This window comes from Colletotrichum orchidophilum, assembly GCF_001831195.1.
Source record: "Colletotrichum orchidophilum strain IMI 309357 chromosome Unknown Scaffold_84.1, whole genome shotgun sequence".
Taxonomy (NCBI): Eukaryota; Fungi; Ascomycota; class Sordariomycetes; order Glomerellales; family Glomerellaceae; genus Colletotrichum; species Colletotrichum orchidophilum.
The window spans coordinates 36,866-58,454 of record NW_019173040.1 but is presented as its reverse complement, the minus strand read 5'-3'; the positions used below and the strand labels follow the sequence as shown (position 1 = coordinate 58,454).

General features: G+C 56.1%; 8 protein-coding genes across 8 annotated transcripts; 4 read left to right on the top strand and 4 right to left on the bottom strand.

Moving 5' to 3' along the window:
* Window positions 1-793: 793 nt before the first annotated feature.
* Window positions 794-1,880, top strand: CORC01_09344 (uncharacterized protein; the record flags this gene model as incomplete). The annotated part of the gene is made up of 2 exons (XM_022620973.1): window positions 794-1,003; window positions 1,110-1,880. The coding sequence occupies 2 exons, from the start codon at window positions 794-796 to the stop codon at window positions 1,878-1,880; spliced, it is 981 nt and encodes a 326-aa protein (XP_022472495.1).
* A 675-nt stretch (window positions 1,881-2,555) lies between these two features.
* Window positions 2,556-5,285, bottom strand: CORC01_09343 (SPRY domain-containing protein; the record flags this gene model as incomplete). Its single annotated transcript, XM_022620972.1, has 6 exons — window positions 2,556-2,707; window positions 2,761-3,264; window positions 3,314-3,560; window positions 3,840-3,970; window positions 4,030-4,253; window positions 4,312-5,285. Coding segments are annotated over 6 exons (2,232 nt in total), but the record flags the coding sequence as incomplete, so codon positions are not given.
* A 347-nt stretch (window positions 5,286-5,632) lies between these two features.
* On the bottom strand, window positions 5,633-6,213 carry CORC01_09342 (uncharacterized protein; the record flags this gene model as incomplete). Its single annotated transcript, XM_022620971.1, has 2 exons — window positions 5,633-5,942; window positions 6,113-6,213. 2 exons carry the CDS (start codon window positions 6,211-6,213, stop codon window positions 5,633-5,635), a joined length of 411 nt encoding a protein of 136 aa, XP_022472493.1.
* A 1,159-nt stretch (window positions 6,214-7,372) lies between these two features.
* Window positions 7,373-8,265, bottom strand: CORC01_09341 (uncharacterized protein; the record flags this gene model as incomplete). The annotated part of the gene is made up of 2 exons (XM_022620970.1): window positions 7,373-7,778; window positions 7,838-8,265. The coding sequence occupies 2 exons, from the start codon at window positions 8,263-8,265 to the stop codon at window positions 7,373-7,375; spliced, it is 834 nt and encodes a 277-aa protein (XP_022472492.1).
* A 3,593-nt stretch (window positions 8,266-11,858) lies between these two features.
* CORC01_09340 (uncharacterized protein) lies at window positions 11,859-12,776 on the top strand (the record flags this gene model as incomplete). Its single annotated transcript, XM_022620969.1, has 1 exon — window positions 11,859-12,776. One exon carries the CDS (start codon window positions 11,859-11,861, stop codon window positions 12,774-12,776), a length of 918 nt encoding a protein of 305 aa, XP_022472491.1.
* A 1,303-nt stretch (window positions 12,777-14,079) lies between these two features.
* On the top strand, window positions 14,080-15,626 carry CORC01_09339 (indoleamine 2,3-dioxygenase; the record flags this gene model as incomplete). Its single annotated transcript, XM_022620968.1, has 2 exons — window positions 14,080-14,525; window positions 14,585-15,626. The coding sequence occupies 2 exons, from the start codon at window positions 14,080-14,082 to the stop codon at window positions 15,624-15,626; spliced, it is 1,488 nt and encodes a 495-aa protein (XP_022472490.1).
* A 241-nt stretch (window positions 15,627-15,867) lies between these two features.
* Window positions 15,868-17,779, bottom strand: CORC01_09338 (major facilitator superfamily transporter; the record flags this gene model as incomplete). Its single annotated transcript, XM_022620967.1, has 3 exons — window positions 15,868-16,126; window positions 16,215-17,286; window positions 17,359-17,779. The coding sequence occupies 3 exons, from the start codon at window positions 17,777-17,779 to the stop codon at window positions 15,868-15,870; spliced, it is 1,752 nt and encodes a 583-aa protein (XP_022472489.1).
* A 1,796-nt stretch (window positions 17,780-19,575) lies between these two features.
* CORC01_09337 (glutamate-5-semialdehyde dehydrogenase) lies at window positions 19,576-20,983 on the top strand (the record flags this gene model as incomplete). Its single annotated transcript, XM_022620966.1, has 2 exons — window positions 19,576-19,876; window positions 19,935-20,983. 2 exons carry the CDS (start codon window positions 19,576-19,578, stop codon window positions 20,981-20,983), a joined length of 1,350 nt encoding a protein of 449 aa, XP_022472488.1.
* Window positions 20,984-21,589: the final 606 nt, after the last annotated feature.

The window sequence follows — 21,589 nt, the reverse complement described above, 5'->3', positions numbered from 1 at the left end:
GCATCGGTGATGAGGGCAGAAAGGGAAGGAATTTGGGAAGACAGGGGTGTCACGATGAATTCAGGGTCCATCCACAGCGCCGCAAACCCGCTTCGTCTTCCCAGCAGAGTGACGGCCGCTGGCACAGCTGCAGCTTTCCTGCAGCTGTCCAGCACCTTTATCCAAACCACCAAACGGGCGTCCTTCACCCACTCACTGTCCACGGTTCGGTCCAACATCTCCACTCCCGTTTTGCAGTAGGAAGAGGGGAGAGAGACCACAAAAAAAAAAAAAAAAAACTCATGCCACACTAGCAGATCATCCACTTTCTGCCCCTGTCTGTCCCCGAATGCGCCGAGAAGTTCAAGGAGGAGCGGGAAGGAAAGCAAAGACCCCTTATCTCGCATGGAGAAGCGACAAATTGCCTCCTCCAAAAGCACGAAGCAGATGGGCGGTGTAGAAAGACGCGCATCGCGATAGGCACAATCGTACGGATACATCCCATCCCATCCACTGTAGAGTACCGAGACCGAGGCCAGCCACTCTCACTGGCTCTGTCCTTTTCGCAGCAAAAAAAATCACACCAGCCAGCAGCAGCACCGCACCGCACCGCACCGCACCGCACCGCATTTCACCTCTCGTCCCACTACTCACCCCGCAGAGCTCCGGCCACCGGGCACCTCCACTCCTTCGGCTCAATCTTTCGCGTCATACGAGCGCTTTTCCTCCCTCCACATCACCCCGCCCGCCCGCCCGCCCGCTTCACCACCGACCGGCCTCGCCGAGCAAGCCACGCCGGGCGCCGCCAGCTATCATGCCTGACCACGCCCGGAGAAGCCTGTTCGCCGTCCCGGCCCCCGTCGCCGCCCTCTTCCGACGCTTTCCCCTTGCCGTCTACCCTCCCAACGACTTACCCCTCCGCAGCCCCTCCCGCGGTGACACGCCGACGCTATACGTCTTCGTCGCGGACGACGATGCCCCGAGAGGCCGACCGAGCTTCAACCCCTCGTGTCTAAAGTGGCAGGTCCGTCTGATACCTCTCTCCACACACACACACACATGCAGCACCCTATACCCGTCTTCACGTCGCGCGCCGCACCCAGCTAACATCTGCCCCCAAACTTTCCCAGACATTTCTCAAAATCGCAGGCATAGACTTCCAAATCGCACCCTCAACAAACCACGCCTCCCCCTCCGGCGCCCTCCCCTACCTCCTGCCACCCTCCCCCCTACGCCCCATCGCCGGCCCCTCCAAGCTCGAATCCTACGCTCTAGAAAACACCACACTCAAACGGCTACCCGTACTGCCGGCCTCCTTCTCCTCCACATCATCCCCCGAGGCAGAGCTCCACGCCCGCCAGCAAGCCTACCAGTCCCTCCTAGACCACCGCCTCCGCGCAGCCTGGCTCCACGCCCTCTACCTCTCCCCCCCGAACGCGGACCTCCTCTCCAGGCTCTACATCGCCCCGGCGTCCAATAACCCCCTCGTCAGGCTGACGCTCGCGCACCAGGTCCGCTCGGCTGCCGAGGCCGAGGTTCTCAAGGTCACGCGGAGCGCGGTCGTCGATAAAGCAAGGATACACGCCGACGCGCGCGCCGCGTTCAAGGCCCTTGCTGCGTTGCTGGAGGAGAGTGACTCAGGGGCTGGGAGCGAGAAGAAGGGAGGAGCAGCAGCAGCAGCAGCAGCAGAAAAAGGAGATGGCGAGTGGTTCTTTGGCTGCGAGAGCCCGACGCTCTTTGATGCGTCCGTCTTCTCGTACACGCACCTGCTGCTCGACGAGGAATTTGGGTGGGTGGACGGGTCGCTATCGGAGATCCTCCGGGAGTTCCCCATTCTCGTGAGGCATCGCGAGAGGTTGCTGGAGAGGTGTTTTCCCGACGACGAGGGGGTCCTGGTATAAAATAGCAGGATTAAAGGGGGGGACAGAGAGAGGGAAAATGGAAGTAAAAGGGGGCACCAGCTTTTTCGTCCCCTTGGACGATTTGAATAGACGTTTGGCCAGATGTGACGGGATAATACCATTAGCATGTCAAGGCAGGTTCGCCAAGGTACGATAGAGGTTTTGCCTACCGGCATTGCGGTTTTCAGGTTACAGTCACTGTGCATACCAACATGACTTGCCATTTCAACGTCACGCATATTGCGAGCGAAGTGTTTGGATGGGTATCATCTCCAGAATGGCGTCTGCATGACTGAACACGGTAGCAGCTTTTCTTGCCACCGACAGACCTTGCAAGACGGCACGAACAAGTCATTGAGAATGTATTTATTTGTGCAGCGGCGTCGCCCGTCCGAGCGAGACCCACCAGCCTATGTAGACTAGACCTCGTCTGCCGCATCAGCCAATGCAAAGATCCCTCAAAAACCGGACCGTAAAGTCTCCATTCCCACTTCAAGACGAAGCCTGACGCCAATGATATGATCATAAGAAACAAAGCGCAGAAGAGTGGAAGGGGAGGGCATCTTCTAATAATTCACAAAAGGGCAAGCAAAATGGGGATGTGGAGTACCATCTAAGATAACCCCTGAAAGTCTGTACAGCAGCAGCGTTGAGGCTGTTGCGTACCACCAGACTCTAGAAAGGCTGGGACTTTGGAATATCTTCGATGACGTCCTGTAAGGAAACAAAGGCGCCTGGTCCGCCATTTTCCCGCAAATCATCCAGCAACACGCTCGTCTGGGCGTACACCTTTTCGAGCGCGGCACGAGAGGATTTGCCCAGCGACACTATTGGCATTAGTAACCAGTCAACTGGCAATCAGTAGCACACAATGACTCACATAATATCGCAGAGTTGAGTTCCTCAGCTACCGCGAGTCGGCCTTTCCTATCGAGTAGGTGTGCAACGTCCTTCTCCTTGAGAGGGTTTGCGTAGGCAAGAAGCGCATAGATATCCGCCAAGTGCTTGGTGACCTCCCGTCGAGGGTCGTTTTTGAACTCTGCGTGAAGCTCTTGACCGTAGAGCAGAGTTGCTATCTCGAGTTCGTTGATGTCGAGGTCTGGTTCGTTGGAATCTTCAGTATCCATCTGATCCCATGCGCCGTTCTCGGTGCCATTAGCGTCGAGATCCATCGCTTGGGCGCCAAGATCACTGCTGTGGCCATTGCTTTTCTTTGTCTCTGACGCGGTTCTCATTTCGGCTGCCGTTCGGACCATCTCGATGAACTTGCGGCAGCGCAGCCGGAAGTAAACCTGCTCGTTATCCTTCAGAACTTGAGGGTAGAAGGCGTTGGTGTGCTTAAGCGCCCTGTCGATATCGCCTTCCAGCACAGCTCTCCGGATTCCTACAATCTTTTAGCAAATGAACTCCTCCTCGCGGAGAGCTTGACCCACGTTGCCGCTTGTTAGCATGCTCATCGTCCTGAACATTAATCCCTTCAATGGGCGCGTTCGGGTCAAGACTCAGTGCCTTCTTCTCGGCATTAATTTCCTCCGCGAATGCCCTCGCTGTCTCCACATAGCCATCATGCTGCAAAAACTGCAGGACAAGCGCCTGTATCAGTTCTGTTTCGTTCAACGCCGGCGCTAAGCTCGTTGTGCTTGTTTCTGAAATTTCTCTCTGGATACGTTCCTTTTCTTTCTATTATGCCAGAGGAGTCAGTGGTGTCCTCCCAAAGAAGGTTTGAAGATCCTCGGATGTCGGCGTCACAATCCAACACCACTCACACCACGTATCCAAAGTGGGACATGCTCGCCGCAGCTCTGTGCTGGACACGTTCCAACGGCACGGGTTACCGGGTTACGGTACCTTGAAGGGAAAGAGAACAGTTGGGGACAGAGCAGGATGAAATTGAGATGATAACCCAGATGCAGTAGGTTTTGTGGAGTGGGGGCCCAAAAAAAGAAAGACAGAACTAACCGTCATCATGCCCTCAATATCGAAAACGAAGGGTGTTTGGCCAAAGTTGACACGAACATGCTCTCCTGATTTCTTAAGACCGACTGTTGGATAGAGGCTGTTGCCTTTTCCAATATCACGGAAAGCGGTGTCTTGCGAGGTAAGTCAGTCATCGGTAAATGTGAGAGAGTGTGATATACGTCAGGCATACCCAACAAATGACCGTTCTTTGTGAAGAAAGCACAGCCAGTGCGAAAGTTGACGCCGCAGCCGATCACATCAGATGCAGTGAATGGAGGGCCATAGTTCTTGCCGCCATTCTGCCCAGCGTAACAGTGGCCATCGTCGCTGTGGTAGCCCCACGAGTCCGGCTCCCAGCCTGGAGGTCTTGAGAGGGCCACTGTCTTGGCCGAGAATCCGATGCCAATCGTCATACTAGCCACAAGTCAGTGAACTTGTGTCCCGGGGGAGATTGTAACACAGCTAAACCTACTCATCCCGCTTGCCTGACAAAATCTGGACCTCGAAATAATAGATACCGCATTGCGGAGGCATCGGGTTATCCGCACGTATACTAAATGCTTCATGATCCCGCTCTGTCTGGCCCCTAGGCCCAATGTACCGAACTTCGAGCCCGTCTGAAAGAATATCGAGAGCGCCGTACTTGTCGTCCCTGTTCCACCTCGTAGGTAACGGGGGAAACGCTTCGTCATCCTCAACCGCGGAGGCCTTCTCGATGACGTCGTGACTCACTCCTCGATGCGAAGCCGGCTTGCTGTGAAGACTGACGCTGCTCGCGCTCGTGGTCAGGTTCCCGCCGGGCTGTGCCTGAGCCGTCTGAGACTCCTTCTGCGCTTGTATCTTTGCATAGTGCGCCTCCTCTAGCCGCTGAACGTATGCCGATCCAGTCAAATACGATGGCACAAAGAACCCGTGCCCGCTTGCGCCGCCTGGTCCTCCATTTTCGCTTGACGGGTTCGCCATGAACATATCAAAGACCCTTGAAAAGGACGGGAGGTTGTTGGCACCGCCCCGCGACAACCGCGCGGACGCGCCGTTCAGACTGGCACCATTCCTGTCTGCGTCCATGTCGCCGCTCCTGCTCGAATCGTAGTAGGCCGAGGCCGGTTCGAACGTGATGTCGTCGGAGTTGTTGAGAATCTGAGAGATGACCGAAGTTCGGCCCGGGTGGGAGAGGTAGGGCGGGTTATAGTTTGGCGGTGCCCCGGAAACGACTGAAGCGTAGGAGAAGCGGCGCGGCAGAAGACCAGAGCTTCCCGTGGGTGTGTTGGATTCCGTGTAATGTGCAGAACCATGGAACGGGTTCGTCATGGTGAGGGGTCGAGGTTGGTAGAGGGGTCGACCTGCTCGCGCACCCGTGACGTCTCGTACGCAACAAGAGCTTCGCAATGCCCCGAGAAGCCGCAGTCCGAGCTTCTTGGGATGACTATCCGGTGGCAGTTGTGTGTCTTTCTTAGTATCGAGTTATGGGGGTCTCGGATGGGTCTAATAGGGCGGTCGGTCTGAGGGACGGGACTTGGTCGGGTGGTCCAACGAGCAGTCGGGCTCGGAATGGCGTGCTAAGAAGGAGGTTCAGATCGGTCGAGACGCACTACCTTGCTATAATGGGTGCGGAGATGGTTTGCCGGGTAACGGTGAGGGAGTCAAGGTATATTCCGGTCTGTCAAAGGAAGTGAAAGACAGCCGCGCAAGACGACTCGTTCGGGGGTTGGGGGGCTAAGATGCGGCGCAGGACAGCTCGATTATCATGATAACGCAGTTCTGAAAGATCGGGAGATGGGGTTTGAGTGAGGTCAGGTCGGGGTGCTGTCGCTGTGTGGAGACGGGGGTGGTACGCAGGTGACAGAGTGAGGTGAGGTACCGGCAAGGTGTTGGTTTGCTGGCGAGGTACGGGACGGGGAAGGGAAAGCAGGCCGGGCAAGGTTGGTGGTGGACGACGGAACGTGTGGAGAGTTGTGCCTATGCGAGAGCCCATAGGTGAGGTCCAGCGCGCGGACAAATGATAGGCGCCCGGGTTGAGGTGTGAGGTGCTGGGCTGGGCTGCTTAGGCTGGCTTGGCCTGTACCGAGCGTGTCCCACCCGTCGTCCCAGTGCAAGACGCCGCTATAGACAATCACGAGAGCAGGTCATTGCTAGAGGCTAACCCGCCAGTTGAGGCGCCAAATGAGGGGCCCAGTCGCAGCTGGAGCAGCCGCAGGATCCCCCCTACTGCAGGCGAGACTTTGTCAGGGATCATTGGCACGGTGCTATCGGAGACTGGCTGGGCCACTCACTGTGTGCCCAGGGACTTAGGACTGTCGTGTGTGTTGCGCTTGTCTTGGAAGCGAAACACGCGGTTCCAGAAGAAAGCATCCTCTACTGCGGTCGGAAACATGACGGGCTTTTGCTGCAGGAACTGGTCTTATCTACAGTGCAACTACGTGGGCATTATGATGATACCGGGGGTGAACAAAGAGACCTTGAGCGAGCGAGGCACTCGCAAGCCTCAAGGCTCAAAGAATGGGGGGGCCAGAACCGTTGTCGTCACGCAGTGAAGAACACTGTGTGCTCCGCTGCCGGAACTACGGCCAACGCGACTTTCCATCCAGGTTGTCTGGGCTGCTCCATTCCCGCACCTTACTCAGCTAGATGTCAGATCCGAGCTCAGGAGCAAGCATAGCTTATGTAATGTCACGTGGTCGACACCAACCACCAACGTCCCATTTCCCGGCCTCCTCCATCACAAAGAGGCAAACGGGTTGGATGGGGGAATCATGACGGGAGGGACCAGTGCTTTTTTTTCGCGCACTTTGCCGATGGTGGGTTCCCACATGCCTCCGGCCATCGCTGAATCACATCAGCAGCGCCAGTCACACGCGCTGGCCGAGCAGCATCATCACGGCTTTACAATGCACTCGATCCAAATGTGCAAAGAATAAGACGCTGACCGCGCGGCATGGCCAGGCTTGCTCTACCAATCGCCATGGTCAGTGCATTTGATCCGCATGCTCTACCTGTCTTCAGGTCTTAATCCTCCCCAACCAGAGCTTCTCAGCCGAAAGCACTTCGCATCCATGCTTCATCTCCGACTCAAGTGGGACTTTTCACTACCGAGGGTCTCGGCACTACCATACCTATTATCCAGCCGGCTCCTTTTGCCGGGTCAAGCCACCTTGATTCACAATGCATCGCGAACTCAAACGATTCAAAGGTGCCCCGATTGGTTGGAATGGCATCAATTCTATAGCCAGAGATTCATTTCAGGCATGCGCCAACTTCGTAGTATACACTCTGTGCCTGTCCAGGCAAACGCCGTTCTCCCCTTGGCAGCTACCGCGCTGAACCATGATACCGTGTTTCCGTAACGCCAACGGGCTAATGCCGCGTGATAAATTCCAATCCGAAGACTGTATAGACCGTGCCTTGGCCAGATGTTGCAATCATTTTCCCTCCTGAACCCTGAAACTCCCAACTGTTCGGAACATGTGTCAAGAGCTGTCCTTGACGTCCCAACGACTTCAGACAAAAGAAATGTGCGAGTAAAGACGCTGCTGTTACGAAGCGGCAGAGATGGCCATAGGGGCCGGCGAGCTAGCCGGAACGCTGCCGGGCGCGCTCCGCATCTCGACATCGGCGCCGCTGTTGGCGGCACTGTTGGCGTCGCTCTTGATCTGGTCATTTTCCTTGTTCTCTTTGGTGCTGCTGTCGGCCGAAGCAGCGGCAGAGTCGTCGGTGGTGGACTCCGGCACAAACTTGGGCGGTGCCGTCCATCGAGGAACCTCCCACACAATACCTGTGAAGCTCTTGAGGACGAAGCCACCCCTCGCCCACTTGCGACAGGGCTTGCCGCTTCTGTCGAGAGCCCTCAGACCGGCGTTGATGGCACCTTGATTGGCCTTAGGACCCAGTTTGTGTCCACCGGCACCACCGCGGGCATTCGGGTCGATGGTACCATCCTCACTGTATGACATTGTTAACAACAGTCTACGCAGGCAGCGTGCAATATGGGGTGTACATACAGTCTTGCCTTCTTCTTGGGGCCAGGCTTGCCGCGGACCTTGGGTTGTCCGTCAGGCCCGAGGCCATTGGCAGCACCAGCGCCACGCTTAGTACCCTTCTTCTTTACTCCCTCTGTAGGAGGACCCATGGATGTGGGTGCTGGAGTTCCATCGCCAGCAGGCGTGCCAGGATTTGAATCGGACGCGGTTTCGCCGTTCGTGACAGCGGGAGCTGGCAAGGTCGTTGACGTGGCAGGTGAGTCTTGCGCTTCTTGTGTCTCCTTGTTTCCATTCGACTCTTCAATGTCCATTTTGACTGGCGAGTCTTCCTTGACGGAGCTGGGGTCAAGGGTCCGCTTCAGCTTGTCGGCATCGACAGTGAGGGTGATAACGAGACCGCCCTTGCCTCCATTCGACTTGCGTCGACTGACAGATGCGGTGGAAGCCATTTCGAGATGGGATGAGCGGTTGTGTGATGATGAATTGGATGGTGACGGCGAGTATTGGTTAAGCGTGGAGAGGATGGGTGAAGAGTGGAAGTTCGGCGGCGAGGCGACGGGAAGCTGAGAAGGCAATGTTGGCTTTGTCGGAGATAGCTGCTTTGATGAATGGGGTGGCGGACGGGCCGGGCATCCAATGGGCCACGAGTTGTGATCTGGTGGGTAATGGACTGGGCAAGGTTTTGGGCGGTGCGGTGCGTTGCGTTGGATTTTTTGATGAGCGGTGCGGTGCGGGTTCTTCTGGGTGTCTGTCTCTCTTGTCGGTGGCAGATTATTTCGCGTCGGCGACTCGCACATTCGACGGCGAGGCGGTGATGGGGATGGGTTGGCGATGGATGGAACGGGAGGGTGGAAGGGAAGATGAGAAGGGGGAGAGCGAGAATTTTTATTTTATGGGGGAATCCATCTGGTAAGTTTGGCGTCTCATTTTCGAGAGAGCGCCAGACCAGGCGGCGTGACAATAAACGGTTCTCATGCTGCCCGGGTTGGGTGCGGTGCGGTGCTGTGTGCGTGGTGCTGGGCTCTCTCTCGCTCGCTCAAGAATTGACCTCCAGCTTTCGCTTCCTCTCGCGCACCTGCCACTACGCAGCGCCGCAGTTGTGGGTAAGCGAAGGACCAGTGACCTGGGGGGGCCGTGGCCGGAAAGGGATGCACGGGTGGATTTTTCCCCCCTTCCAGAGGTACAAAGGTACATCCACGATCCCACTCCGCGTGCTGCGCGCTGCGTGCCTTCCTCGAAATCGAAGTTTACGTGTAGCTGTCTAAGGTAAGGTAAGGTAAGGTAAGTAGGTAGGTAGGCAAGCAGGGTACGTACTGCGGCACCCTCCGCCCCTCGCTCGGCCGGGGGCCATCCACGCACCGCGCTCCCTCACGTCAACCCGACACAGGACACAGGGCCAGCAAACGTGGACTTCCCGCCCTTGCCTTGCGTGCTTGCAGTTTGCGGATTGCCTGCTTTGACGATAGAAGGCATGCTGGGCTGTCTCGCTGCATCTTCGACCAAGGCATTCTGTTCCTTAATTGCCTCCCCCCTTTCCATCTCGCCATCTGACCTCAGCAGCACCTTTGAGATGGGAAGCTCGGTCATATCCACCGCACACACACACACCACACACTTTCCCCCTCCCCCCTTATTGCCTTCATCTCTTCTCGTCAGGAGCGTCCGTATTGTTTCCCGTCCTTTCCCCGGTCCAGTCCTTGTCCATTCCCTCACTTTCTTCGCATCTCCGTGCCTCAGGCTGGTGTCCATCAAGTATCCGCATCCTCCCACCCATTCATCCCGTCTACTTGTCAGGGCAAAGACGAAACACTTTTACACCTCGCGACAAGGCCCAACAGTCTATTACCCATTTGGGCAACGCTTGACTCGAAGATTGGCGATAGAACGCTACCTCTGGCTCTCCCCACAGGACCTCGCAGCACACCGGCCGATGATCCATGACTTTTTCAGACTTTCTGTGCTATCGCAGATAATTTCCCTCACTTCCATGACACATCCAGGGCTGCGTAGCGCTGCGGCCTAGGTTATTGAGATACGGGCTATGGTCTCCTCCCGCTCGTGGGTAATCGATGCATCATGCACCAAGCTTCCAAAATATATCATCTTCCGGCCTGGTCAATACGAATTCCGGCTAAGAGGCTGGCCAAATTTGCTGCCGTGATCGTTTGTGCGGAAACACCCTGCAGGGAGAAGTCACGGCGGGATCATCGGGTGTCCAGACTGGGCCGGCGAGCGAGGATCAAGGCGACAGGAAGATTAACAAGTCTCAAACTAACAAATTCTCATCAGACTCCGATGGGTTCAGGTCCGCGCTTGGCTGGCGCACTACGACACTCGTCCAGGTCGGCCCAGAACTCTGAATTGGTGATGGCGACCTGCAGGCTTCCGGCTGAGCCTGGAATCCCCTTGGATCCCTCGTTGGGGTCCGAAACTTAGTCATTGTGAGATCTCTCTCGTCATCAATTCGCCTTCCAGAAGTAGCCGTGTCTGCTGCATCAGAAGACCGTGGACGCCGGTGGACGGTTGTCAGCACACGAGCTGCACCTGTCAATCTAATACGATTACCTTAATCATAACAGGAGTTGCTCGAAGCTAATAATGCATTTGTGGGAAATGCCCAGCAGAGCGATTGCCAGGCCAAACCGAGATGGACACCTTTGCGACCGCAGTTGCACCACGTTCAGATTGGACTCTCGATGAGCATTGATAACAAGGCATCCTCTCAATCTGGCTCCCTCTGTTCGACACCGGACGGGCCTTTTAGGGCGTCGTATCACATCCCACGGTGCTCTCGCAAGACCTTTCGCTACGTGGTTCTCTTACATCGAGGCTTTCCTCACCAAACCACCATAAAATGTATCAGACAGAGTACGCGGAGATTTTCTGCGTGCAAAAACCTTGCGAGACTGGAAGCCCCAACGATTCGGAAAAAAGGGGCCAGCGAGAACTTCCCGCATCTGCCGTGGTCTGACTTCCCTGTCAAATGGGTTCAGAAAATGCTTTCAACCCCAACTCCAATTCCACTTGCTGAGAGCCAATAGTGCCTTCGGCTCCCAAACGAATCAACCCGACACCAGCAGAAGTGGAAAGCCGGGTGATGCAAGCCTCAATGAAAATGAGGTCAGAGCTCAGCCCTCATCAACTCGTCCCAAACGTACTTGTGAATGTCATACAAATGAAAGAAGAAGGATTTTGCCCTCTCACTGCACATCAAATCTGGCCATCGCCAATCCAAATGTTCTCTCATCAAGTAGTACTAAGCCGGTGCGTTCTCATCCAACAAACTCCCCACAAGTGGAAGGGAAGGAGCATCAGGCGCAAATAGCAAGAAACGTATGAACAGCATCCGGTGCAACCGAGCAGATTACCTCGTTTCATCGGATCTGTTCAGCCACCGTCGAAATTCACCAACAGCATCCCTTTAAGCCACGATCTGTCCGTTCCCAACAGTATCCAAACGGAAGCTTGAGAGCGTCATGTGCCGGGTGCTGCCCGACAGCGATTATCACCACCGGGGGGAAGCGGATCCTGCATTGTCATCATTCCAAAGCCAAGCGTGTACGTGCACCTTGGATTTCAACATTGCGCCTGCAGCGCTCCACACAACGAGGAGCCTATGTTCCGGCAGCGGCACCACCATCACAACGGCTCCGTCGTGCCGTGTGATTGCTTGCTTGCTTGTTCCGACTGTTCGTCGTCGCCGTCGCCGTCGCCGCAAGCCAAGGAAAAGCCCCCAGAAGTGGAGAGTGACTCGGGCTATGGAAGATCCCAGTGGCAGATTGCCTGCGTCGCTATTGGATGTCGATTCTTGGGAAGACACAAGCGTTGTTTCCCCTTACTCACGGCCGCCGTTGATCCGTCATTGACCGAGAGATGATTTACCTTTGGAATGCATCTCCATCAGCGGCCATCAGACGCTCTCTGGAATGCGTTGCTATGTTTACCTTGTCTACAACGCTGCACAGCTATATCATGAGCTCGAGAAGTCTCGATACATTGTTTGGGAGAGAAACCATCTCGTACTCACCTCAAACATTCCAATATGCATTTCACCAGCAAGATTCTTTACGTCTGCGTCGCTTTACACGTCGCCTTTCAAGGCGCGTCCGGCGCAATTCTCCGGGGACGAACCAGCGATACCGATTCGAACCAGCTGTCAGCAAGTGACTTTCAAACTCTGAGCCAAGCTGCGGAAGATCTTGACAATCAGCTGGATAACTTTTTGCGGAACTGGAACGGTGGTCACCGTAACCCCGATATCGTGAATACTGCAACCATCGCCAAGCGCCAGGCCAGTGGCATTTCGGTATCCGCACAAGATCTTCAGGATCTTCTGAAGCTCATCCAATCTATTGAGCGGCAATTGGCGGCGATAATTGCCTCTGTAGGCACCACAGCCAGCGTGACCGTGGCACCGGCTCCGTCCAACACCTTCAGCAACCCGGGGCCGGTTGCTTCGTCACCAGCGCAGTCGACCGTCCAACCTACCGTCACTGGCAATGTCCCGGCCAGCTCAGGTGTAAGTTCCCCTACCCCCAACCCCGTGCTAACAAGCAGTGCAGCAGGAGATGGTGGTCCACTCACCACGGCATATGGAACGTCCATCACGACCGGGACGAGATGCAAGACGACAGTAACTCAAACATTTACCGAGTACGTGTATGAAGACGGGACCTCGGTCGTGCCCCGAGTTGTTCGATCAATCGTGGAAGACGAAGAGGTAGATGAAGAAGAAGAGGAAGACCATTGGATTACCGCCACGGTACCTCGGGATTCTGAGGATGACGGCGACTGGGAGTCGTGGGTCGAATTCGACGGGACATCAACTGAAGAAGATGAGTCTGATGTTGGCTTCACGACGCGCGACTCCTGGACGAAATTGGGGGTCAGGCGTCGTGATTCGTTGGGTGAGAACAGTGACCCTGGGCTCCTCTTCGCTCGCGACGAAGGGAACATTTGACGATCGACTGGTGCCTCAAGGTAGGCCTCGTAACTCGAATGCGAATATGTCCATCGCTCACAATTCACAGTACATGCCGATTGAGAGGCCATCGATGAATGAAGATGAGAATGGGCAATGACTGATTATGATGGACGACGAAATTCGAATAATGATTTTCATGACTATTGACGACATTCATTTGGCACGAGAAGAACGCAAGGAGGTAGAAATGGACGCTGTTTTGTATTTCAACTACCAGAACGGCAACGGCTGGGAAATCATGGCCGTGTGTCTCGCGTCTTCAACAGACGAGCACACCGGACGGCATTATCACAGAGCACTCATTAATGCAACACTGCAAATTTCCTTATCAGCTAAACAATTATCTGTCTCATTTGTGCGTGAAACCTTTTAGCGTCTCAGTCAGTAAAGAGTCCGGGTCCGTGTGCCAAGAGGCCGGAACGGTTCCGGCCACGGCCACGCCGGCAATAATCGGTCAATAAGTGGGGCTACATAAACTCAATACTCAACCACCCTCCAGTCTCAGAGCGCCTGCATCGGCCTGCCAGAACCACAAAAACTCGGCATCTTGAACAACAAACGACTCGTCAACGCCGAAAGAACTCTGCCTGGAGGGAAACGGATGCAAGATGGTCATGTGGGTGTGGTCCGCGATGGGGCAAGATTCAGGGTGCGCGAGCCAGTGAGATGCAGAGGCATTGTGCTTATCATGGTCGAAGGCCGGATGCAAGGGCTTGGCCAGCGTGAAGGGGGGAGCGAATCTCAGGTTCGGCTATCTAGATGACCCCGTGTGACCAGAGATTAGGATGATATGACAAACAGAAATGGAACGGCCACGACGGACGACGGACGGGGGGGGAGGATTCGTGTCATGGCGGCCGGAGCGAAGAAATGAGCACCCCCTCACTTGAGGCCGGAATCGATTCCGGCCACGAAGTATATACACGGCGCCGAGTGGCGGCAGGTCAACGAAACAAACTTGCACTCCAACTCATCCAGCGACTTGCACTGAGAAGCATCTCCTCCAACTCCACTGGAAATTATTTGGTCTTTTTTACGAATTTTCCGCACACTTTTACATACCCATCTCACTTATACGTGTGTTGTTCTAGCACGTCCAAGTCAACTTACACGACTTTTACCAAAACCCATCCCTGGCCTGGACTTCAGTCACACTTACACAAAGAACCACACCATTATCACTCCATAACCCACACTCTACCCGCACCATCTCCCTCAACCCATCAATACAACCCACCCATCCCCACGTTTCCACCTCCCGCTTCTAACATCCATCACAATGGGATCGATCGACTCCACCCCCTTCCCCGTCCTCGACGACCCCCGGGCCGAGGACACCACCCTCCCGGCATTCATGGTCTCCACCACCCGCGGCTTCCTCCCCCGCGCGGACCCCGTCGCCGTGCTCCCCGCCGAGTTCGCGCCCCTGGAGGACATCCTGGCCCGCATGCCTGTCAAGAAGCTCGACGGCACCCCGGGTCTGCTGGCCTCGTCCAAGCTGGGCGAGACCGTTGACAAGGAGTTCCCGGACCTGACGGATTCCATTGACAAATACAAGGACAACCTGCCCCTGATGAATGCCCTGTACCGCGACTACTCGTTCCTCGCGTCCGCGTACCTGCTCGAGCCTTGCCACGAGCGCTTCGTCCGCGGCGAGGAGTACGGGCTTGCAAGGGACGTGCTGCCGAGGAACATTTCGCTGCCGATTGCCCGCTGCGCTGAGCTGTAAGTCCCTTGGGATTTTGTTTATCCTTTCACCAAGTCTAATAATTATCTTCAAAAAGCACCGGCTTCAAGCCATGGATGGAATACGCCGGCTCCTACGCCCTCTACAATTACCGCCTCGAGGACCCGTCCAAGGGTATGGAGTACTCCAACATCCGCCTCATCCGCGCCTTTGAGCAAGGCCTGGACCCAACGTCCTCCGAGGCCGGCTTCGTCCTCGTCCACATAGACATGGTGAAGAACACGGGACCCCTGGTAAAGGGTACCATGGCCGCCCTCCGCTCCTCCGCCTCCCCGGCCGCCCACACCCTAGACCGCGCCGCCCTCAACCAGGGTCTCACCGAGGTCCTCGCCGCCCTCCGCAAGATCAACAACACAATGGAGACCATGTGGGACAAGTCCCGCCCGCAAAACTACACCAGCTTCCGCACCTTCATCTTCGGCATCACCAGCCAGAGCATGTTCCCCAACGGTGTCGTCTACGAAGGCGTAAACGACAACAAGCCAATGTCCTTCCGCGGCGAGTCGGGCGCAAACGACTCCATTGTGCCCTTGATGGACAACCTTCTCCAGGTGCCCATGCCCGACACCCCGCTCACCGAGATCCTCAAGGACTTTAGGTCGTACCGCCCCAGCAACCACCGCCAGTTCCTCATGCACGTCAAGGACCGCTCCCTCGAGGTCGGCCTCAAGGACGCGGCGCTCGCCACCAAGCTGTCCGCCGAGGGCCTGGGCGAGCACGAAAAGGAAGCCGTCAAGGAGTCCCGCCGCTTGTGGCTGCTGATCCTGCACCAGGTGCGCGACTTCCGCTGGCGGCACTGGTGCTTCGCGCGCGAGTACATCCTCAAGCGCACGTCGCACCCTACGGCCACGGGCGGTAGCCCCATCGTCACATGGCTGCCCAACCAACTCGAGGCGATCCTGGTCGAGATGGAGGACCTGTACGGGGCCGTGGCCGGCCGCGAGGGCGAGTGGGACCTGGGAGAGGAGATGAGGGATGTGATGGACCTCGTGTCGCGGCAGAAGATATCGCTGCGGAAGGAGGTGGCCAAGTACTGCGCCGAGCGGGGGGTCAACACCGCCGCGCAGACGAGTTCTTGATGGGGGGGGGGGTGTGGGTGTTGAGGGGAGGAGACAAAGGAATTAGAGGTTGCGGGCGCAACGTTATCGCGGCAGAGAGGTGGTTTCTCATGGGCCCACCTCCTCGAGAGCACCATACAAATTCAAGTAAAATATTCTATTATTCAACAACTCTATGATTGTCTTCTCGTGCCATGCCACAATGTGAATGCGGTATACGGGCGCGCCAGACCAAAAGTTGCCAAACCGTGATCTGATTAGGTTACTTATTCAATGCCGCGTCCATGCTCTTCCTCCACTCGGGGGCCTTCCTCCTGAGGGTCCAGACGCAAATGTAGCCCGAGACCCACGTAAAGATGCCCAGGATCGTGAAAAGCCACCCGTTGCCAATGGCGTTGATGACAGGCTGCGCTGCAATCGCACCAATACAACTAAAGATGTTTCTGACAAAGTTATTGACCGCCACGCCGCCAGAGCTCCGTTTGGGCAGGAATTCAGTTAGCATGGTTGTGGCGGCGCCACTGGATTAAAATAAAAAAGCAATGTTAGCCGCAGCCGGACGCGCGATAAGAGGGACGAAGCTCAGGCGAATAGATAAACAAGACTTACAAGACAAGCATCGAACTGGCGCCAAATGTAAAGAGACCGATGCACGGCACAAACCAGAACAGGCCCTTCTCGACCACCCAGCCGTAGTAGATGAGCGACGCGGGGTACACCGTCGCCGCGATCCAAATGTTCTCGCGCATCCTGTCCTCGGGCAGCAGAATCAACTTGCCGTCGGCGTCGTAGCGCCCGGCTTTGCGAGCCTCCCTCGCCATGATGACGTCGAGCCAGCGGCCGCCGAGCAGGGAGGCGAGGAAGTAGCCCAGGCCGGCGGGGAAGTAAAAGAGGCCGACGATGAGCTCGCTGAAGCCGTAGGGGGCTTGTGAAAAGGTGGCCTGGACCGAGATGTTGACGACAAAGAGGGCGCCAAAGGTGATTGCGGCGAACCAGACTGTGATGGCGACCGGGGGGAAGCGGAGGTAGAGGAGTACGGACAAGGGGTCGATGAAGGACTTTTTGAAGAAAGCTGCTGCTTTTTTGGAGTGGACTTTGACCGATTCGGTCGTCTTGGTCCGGGACAGCGCAATCTTTTCGCCTCCTCCTTCGGATGCTGCGTGGGACGTGAGTTGGGGCGGTGCCGGGGTGGGCCTGGGACGCGCGAGGGTCTCGGGCAGGCAGAAGAGGATCATGACGAGGACGAGACCGCCATAGATGGCGAGCGTCCACATGGTCGACTGCCATCCGAACCTCTGGGCCAGCGCGCCGCCGATGATGGGCGCGAGGAGGGGGCCCGTAAGCGGTCCGAGGTAGAAGATGCTCATGGCGCGGCCCCGCTCGCGCGGCTCCCAGATGTCGGCGATGGTTCCCGCGCCGACGGCCTGGACGCTGGCGCTGGCGCCGCCGGCGAAGAGGCGCATGACGATGAGCATCTCAATGTTGACGCTCACGGCGCTGAGGATGGAGAAGATGACGAAGAGGGTGAAGGAGAGGAGGTAGATGTTGCGGCGGCCTAGAGTTTCTGAGAAGGAGGACCACCAGAGCGGGAAGATTGCCATTGCTAGCATGTAGAATGCCACAGAGAGATTGGTGATTGTCGGCGTGACGCCGAATTCCTTGGACATTTCGGTGAGGGCGGCTTGGAACCCATTGTCAGTACAAAAAAAGGGGTGTGCTTCTTGAATTTGAAGTCATTGTATATAGTACTTACGATAAAAGATGGATGAGCCCATGGGCGAGACGGCTGCAGCAAGAGCGATGATCAAGGTGATTGTCCATTTTGTCTTGTTGGTATAGAGGTATGGATTATCCACTTCCGGGATGGTGGTGAGCTGTGCAAAAAGTCCTCGCCGTTTCGACCTGGCGACGATGGAAAGAGCGCGGGAGCGGGTGGAGGAGGCCCGGGACCGCGTTCTGGCCGGTACGTCGTCGCCGGTGCCGCCGGCCGACGGGTAACCTTCCGCATCGGACTCGGCCTCGGCCTCGGCAGACTTGCGGGACCGTTCCCCATTCCGACCAACCTCTGTAATTTCGTCTTCGCTATCGCTCAATTGGCTTTGCTCCTCACTGCGGCTGGGAATTTCTTCCGGCGGAAAATAATCCTTTTCCGGATCGCGTGATGTGGCGGTCATCTTCTTTAGATTGCCGACTCGGTGCCGAGGTGGATACAGCAGAAGCAGGGCGCGAGAATCGAGGCAATATGGCGAAAAAGACACCGAAATCACGACTACCAGAGAGGGGAAGAAGGAGAGTACTTGAACTACAAGACACTACGAAGCCGAGCAAGCAACAGTGGAAAAAATGCAAAGCGTAACCAAAATGACGACAGGAAAATGGCCGGGGACCTTGCCGTATTATGAATCGGGTGTTGACCGGCTTTCCCACCCCACCCTACACCCTCCAGGAGCCCAGGGCTGGTCATGATGGCGGCTAGCCTCTTTTTTATGGCAGGTCGTCCAAAATCTGCTTGTCGGCTACCGCTACCGCTCCGCAGTGGAGTGGATCGACACCGCGCTCGGCTGCGGGTAGCCGATGTTTCGAGCGCGAGAGAGTAAGATGGTGGATGCCTCGGCGGTGTCGTCCTGTCTTGGTGGATTAGTAGTATCTATGGCGAGCGAGCTATAGAGAAGTACACAGTATGTGCCGCGCGAAGGCAGAAGCAGCAGAGTCCATCCCCGCTGATGGAATAAAGCACTTGGGGATGACTGCAATTTCCTTTCAGAATGCGGAAGATCGGCACTGGCCGTTGGGTATTGCCGTCTAGAGCCCTGTTTCCGGCTTGTAACCGCTTAGTCAAAGGCATGGCCCATCGGCAATGGGATGTGGCTCATTGGGCATGCCCGAATGTTTTCGCCTCGCTCCTCATCGAAGGCATGTTCCTTATCAGGCGGAACGGGTAGCTCCCGCCGCAACTGGGGCCTTGAGAGGGTCGGAGGAGACTGGCCAGGTCATCGCGGAGTGCATAGGTAGGTTGTAGTCGCCTGCATGCTTGGCGGCATCTAGGATGGACCGGGGGGAACAAAAATGAGAAGGTTTTCGACACTCGGAGATGAACCACCCAGTGAACCAGGTCGATGAAATGAAGCAAATGTGAAAGATTCGACAGTCGCTGACGATGCCTCAATGTGCCTCGGCCTGAGGGATCGTCGCGCAATGTCCGACAGCGAAGGGAAACATAAGGTACCAAGCCAACCATGCATGACTCGAGTTTGCAGTCGCTGGTAGTATTTCGACCACTTGCTGATAGACGCTAGGCCTGAAATTTCAACGAGAGTTCAAGTGCAGTCGCGTTCAGGGACCAGAGGCATGTTCAATGTTGCATCGAGACTATCGGAGAACAAAAAAATACAAGACAATCAGTGACATTTTCCAGGGCAGCCAACAGAGCGGGTCAGGAGCAAGACTTTTGATCCCTGCTCTCTTTGACTAGACCAGTCATCATTCAAATTCAAATAGTGAGCTGCCGAAAAGGGATGGATGGTCGGCATCATGTTGAACGAAGCTGTGGCATAGCTCTGCTACGCGCAATACAAGTACTAGTGGTTGAAAGAGACTTTGGCGAATTTCTGCCTCAGTGATAACAAGGTTGCTGGATTAAAGTTGTGTTATTGGGGAGTTGCCAGAGTTGTTCAACTCAATCTCATTAAACAAATCTGTGCCCAGTGTCACTCCCTCTGCTCCCCCCTCCGAGTGCGGGGCTCCAAATTTTCATGGCCAACGTGCTGCCCGCCGAGTGGCGCGCACCGCACCGCACCATCGACCAGCCTACAAGCCTGGCTGTGTTGAGTCGCGAATTGACTCATACCGAACTCAACCGAGCTTGTAAGTTGTGAGCGCAGAAAAGAAACGAGTCTTGCACTTTCAGCTTTGACGGCGCCAGACACATTACACTCCATTGGACCAAAATCATCAGCGTTCATCCGCAACCATGTCCCTCACAAACGCCTCCCCCATTGACGCCGCACAGGGTGCGAAATCGGCCTCTCACATCCTCGCGACCCTCCCTGCCCAAGCCCGCAATGATGCCCTCACAGCCATCCACGCCGCCCTCGCCGAGGCCAAAGATGACATTTTGGCCGCCAATGCGCGAGACCTGGAGCTCGCACGCAAAGCTGCCGCCGATGGCCAATTGAGTCAGAGTCTCGTGTCCCGCTTGGACCTGGGCAAGAAGGGCAAATTCGAGGACATGCTCAAGGGTATCTTGGATGTGAGAGGACTTGAAGACCCAGGTATGTACACTCACCCATTCTCAAGCAAATTGCTCATTTCTTTTTTAACACGACGTAGTTGGCAAGGCCACACTCAGAACCAAGCTCGACGATGGGCTCATCCTGGAGAGAGTAACCTGTCCCATCGGAGTCCTCCTCATCATCTTCGAGGCCCGCCCCGAGGTCATCGCCAACATCGCCTCCCTGGCCATCAAGTCAGGCAACGCCGCCATTCTCAAGGGCGGAAAGGAGTCCACCGAGTCCTTCGTCGCCATCTCCAAAGTCATCTCCGCCGCCCTCGACAAGTCCCAGGTCCCCAACCCGGCCGTCCAGCTTGTCACCACCCGCGACGTCATCCCCCAACTCCTCGCCCTCGACCAGTACATCGACCTCGTCGTCCCCCGCGGCTCCAACGAGCTCGTCCGCTACATCAAGGAGTCCACCAAGATCCCCATCCTCGGCCATGCTGACGGCCTCTGCTCCGTCTACCTGACCGATTCGGCAGACCCTTCCATGGCGGCAAAGGTCCTCGTCGACTCCAAGACGAGCTACCCCGCCGCGTGCAACAGCGCCGAGACCCTGCTCGTTCAGGAATCGGCCCTCGAGTCCGTCTTCCCCGCCGCCGCGGAGGCATTGGTCGCGGCCGGCGTCACGCTGCACTGCGACGCAAAGTCCAAGGCCGCTCTTCAGTCCAAGATTTTGGGAGACGCCGCCTCGAGAGTGATCGATGCCAAGGACGCCGACTACGACACGGAGTTCCTCTCGCTCGACCTCGCCGTCAAGGTGGTCTCTTCCCTGGAGGAGGCGGTGCAGCACATCAATGCCCACGGGTCCAAGCACACCGAGTGCATCCTTACCTCTTCATCCGACGATGCCGAGCGTTTCATGGCGGCCGTCGACGCGGCGGGCGTCTACTGGAACACCTCGACGCGCATGGCCGACGGCATGCGGTACGGATTCGGCACCGAGGTCGGCATCAGCACCAATAAGATCCACTCGCGCGGGCCTGTCGGCCTGGAAGGACTCATGATTTACAAGTACAAGATCAGGGGCCAGGGACAGGTTTCGCTGGCGTATGGCGAGGGAGAAGGCCAGAAGCCGTTTAAGCACGAAAAGATGGATTTCTAAAAGAGAATATATATGGAAAAGGAAAAGCATGTGACCGGCGTTAGATAGGCGTTGTGGGGTAAAATCAAAGAAACAAAGAAAGATTCCGAACACCGATGATATATATGCGTTGTACTTTAATTTTGTTCTCCCTGCTGGCTGTGCTGCGGTGTGTCCCTGGCAGTCGGGATCCGGCCCCACATCATACGGACGCTCCACCGGTCCGATGTACACCGGCCGGAGTGCCGATTTCTCGACGTGTTTCGCTCGGGTTTGTCACAAGCCAAAGCCCACTTCGACATCTGATTGATCCTCTACAGGTCTCATGTTTACTGTAGGAAGAATTTCTCATGCATGCCGTGGCAACGCCCCAAAACAATCTGCCGTGCCCCCTTTGCTCATCCCTTGTAATAAGCTTTCAGTGTGTCCAAACATGTCTCTCTCCATACCTCAAGTGACGACGATCTGAGCAAACAAGCTCAAAGGAAAGTGATTCAATCCACTTCGGCATACAAACTTGAAAATTTCCACAAAGACGGCATTAAATTCCCAAGAAAGAGAGAGAAGCCCAGTACCAATAGCAGAGCGAGTTGCCGTTGGACGGGCTCTAAGCGCCGCCCCTCTTCA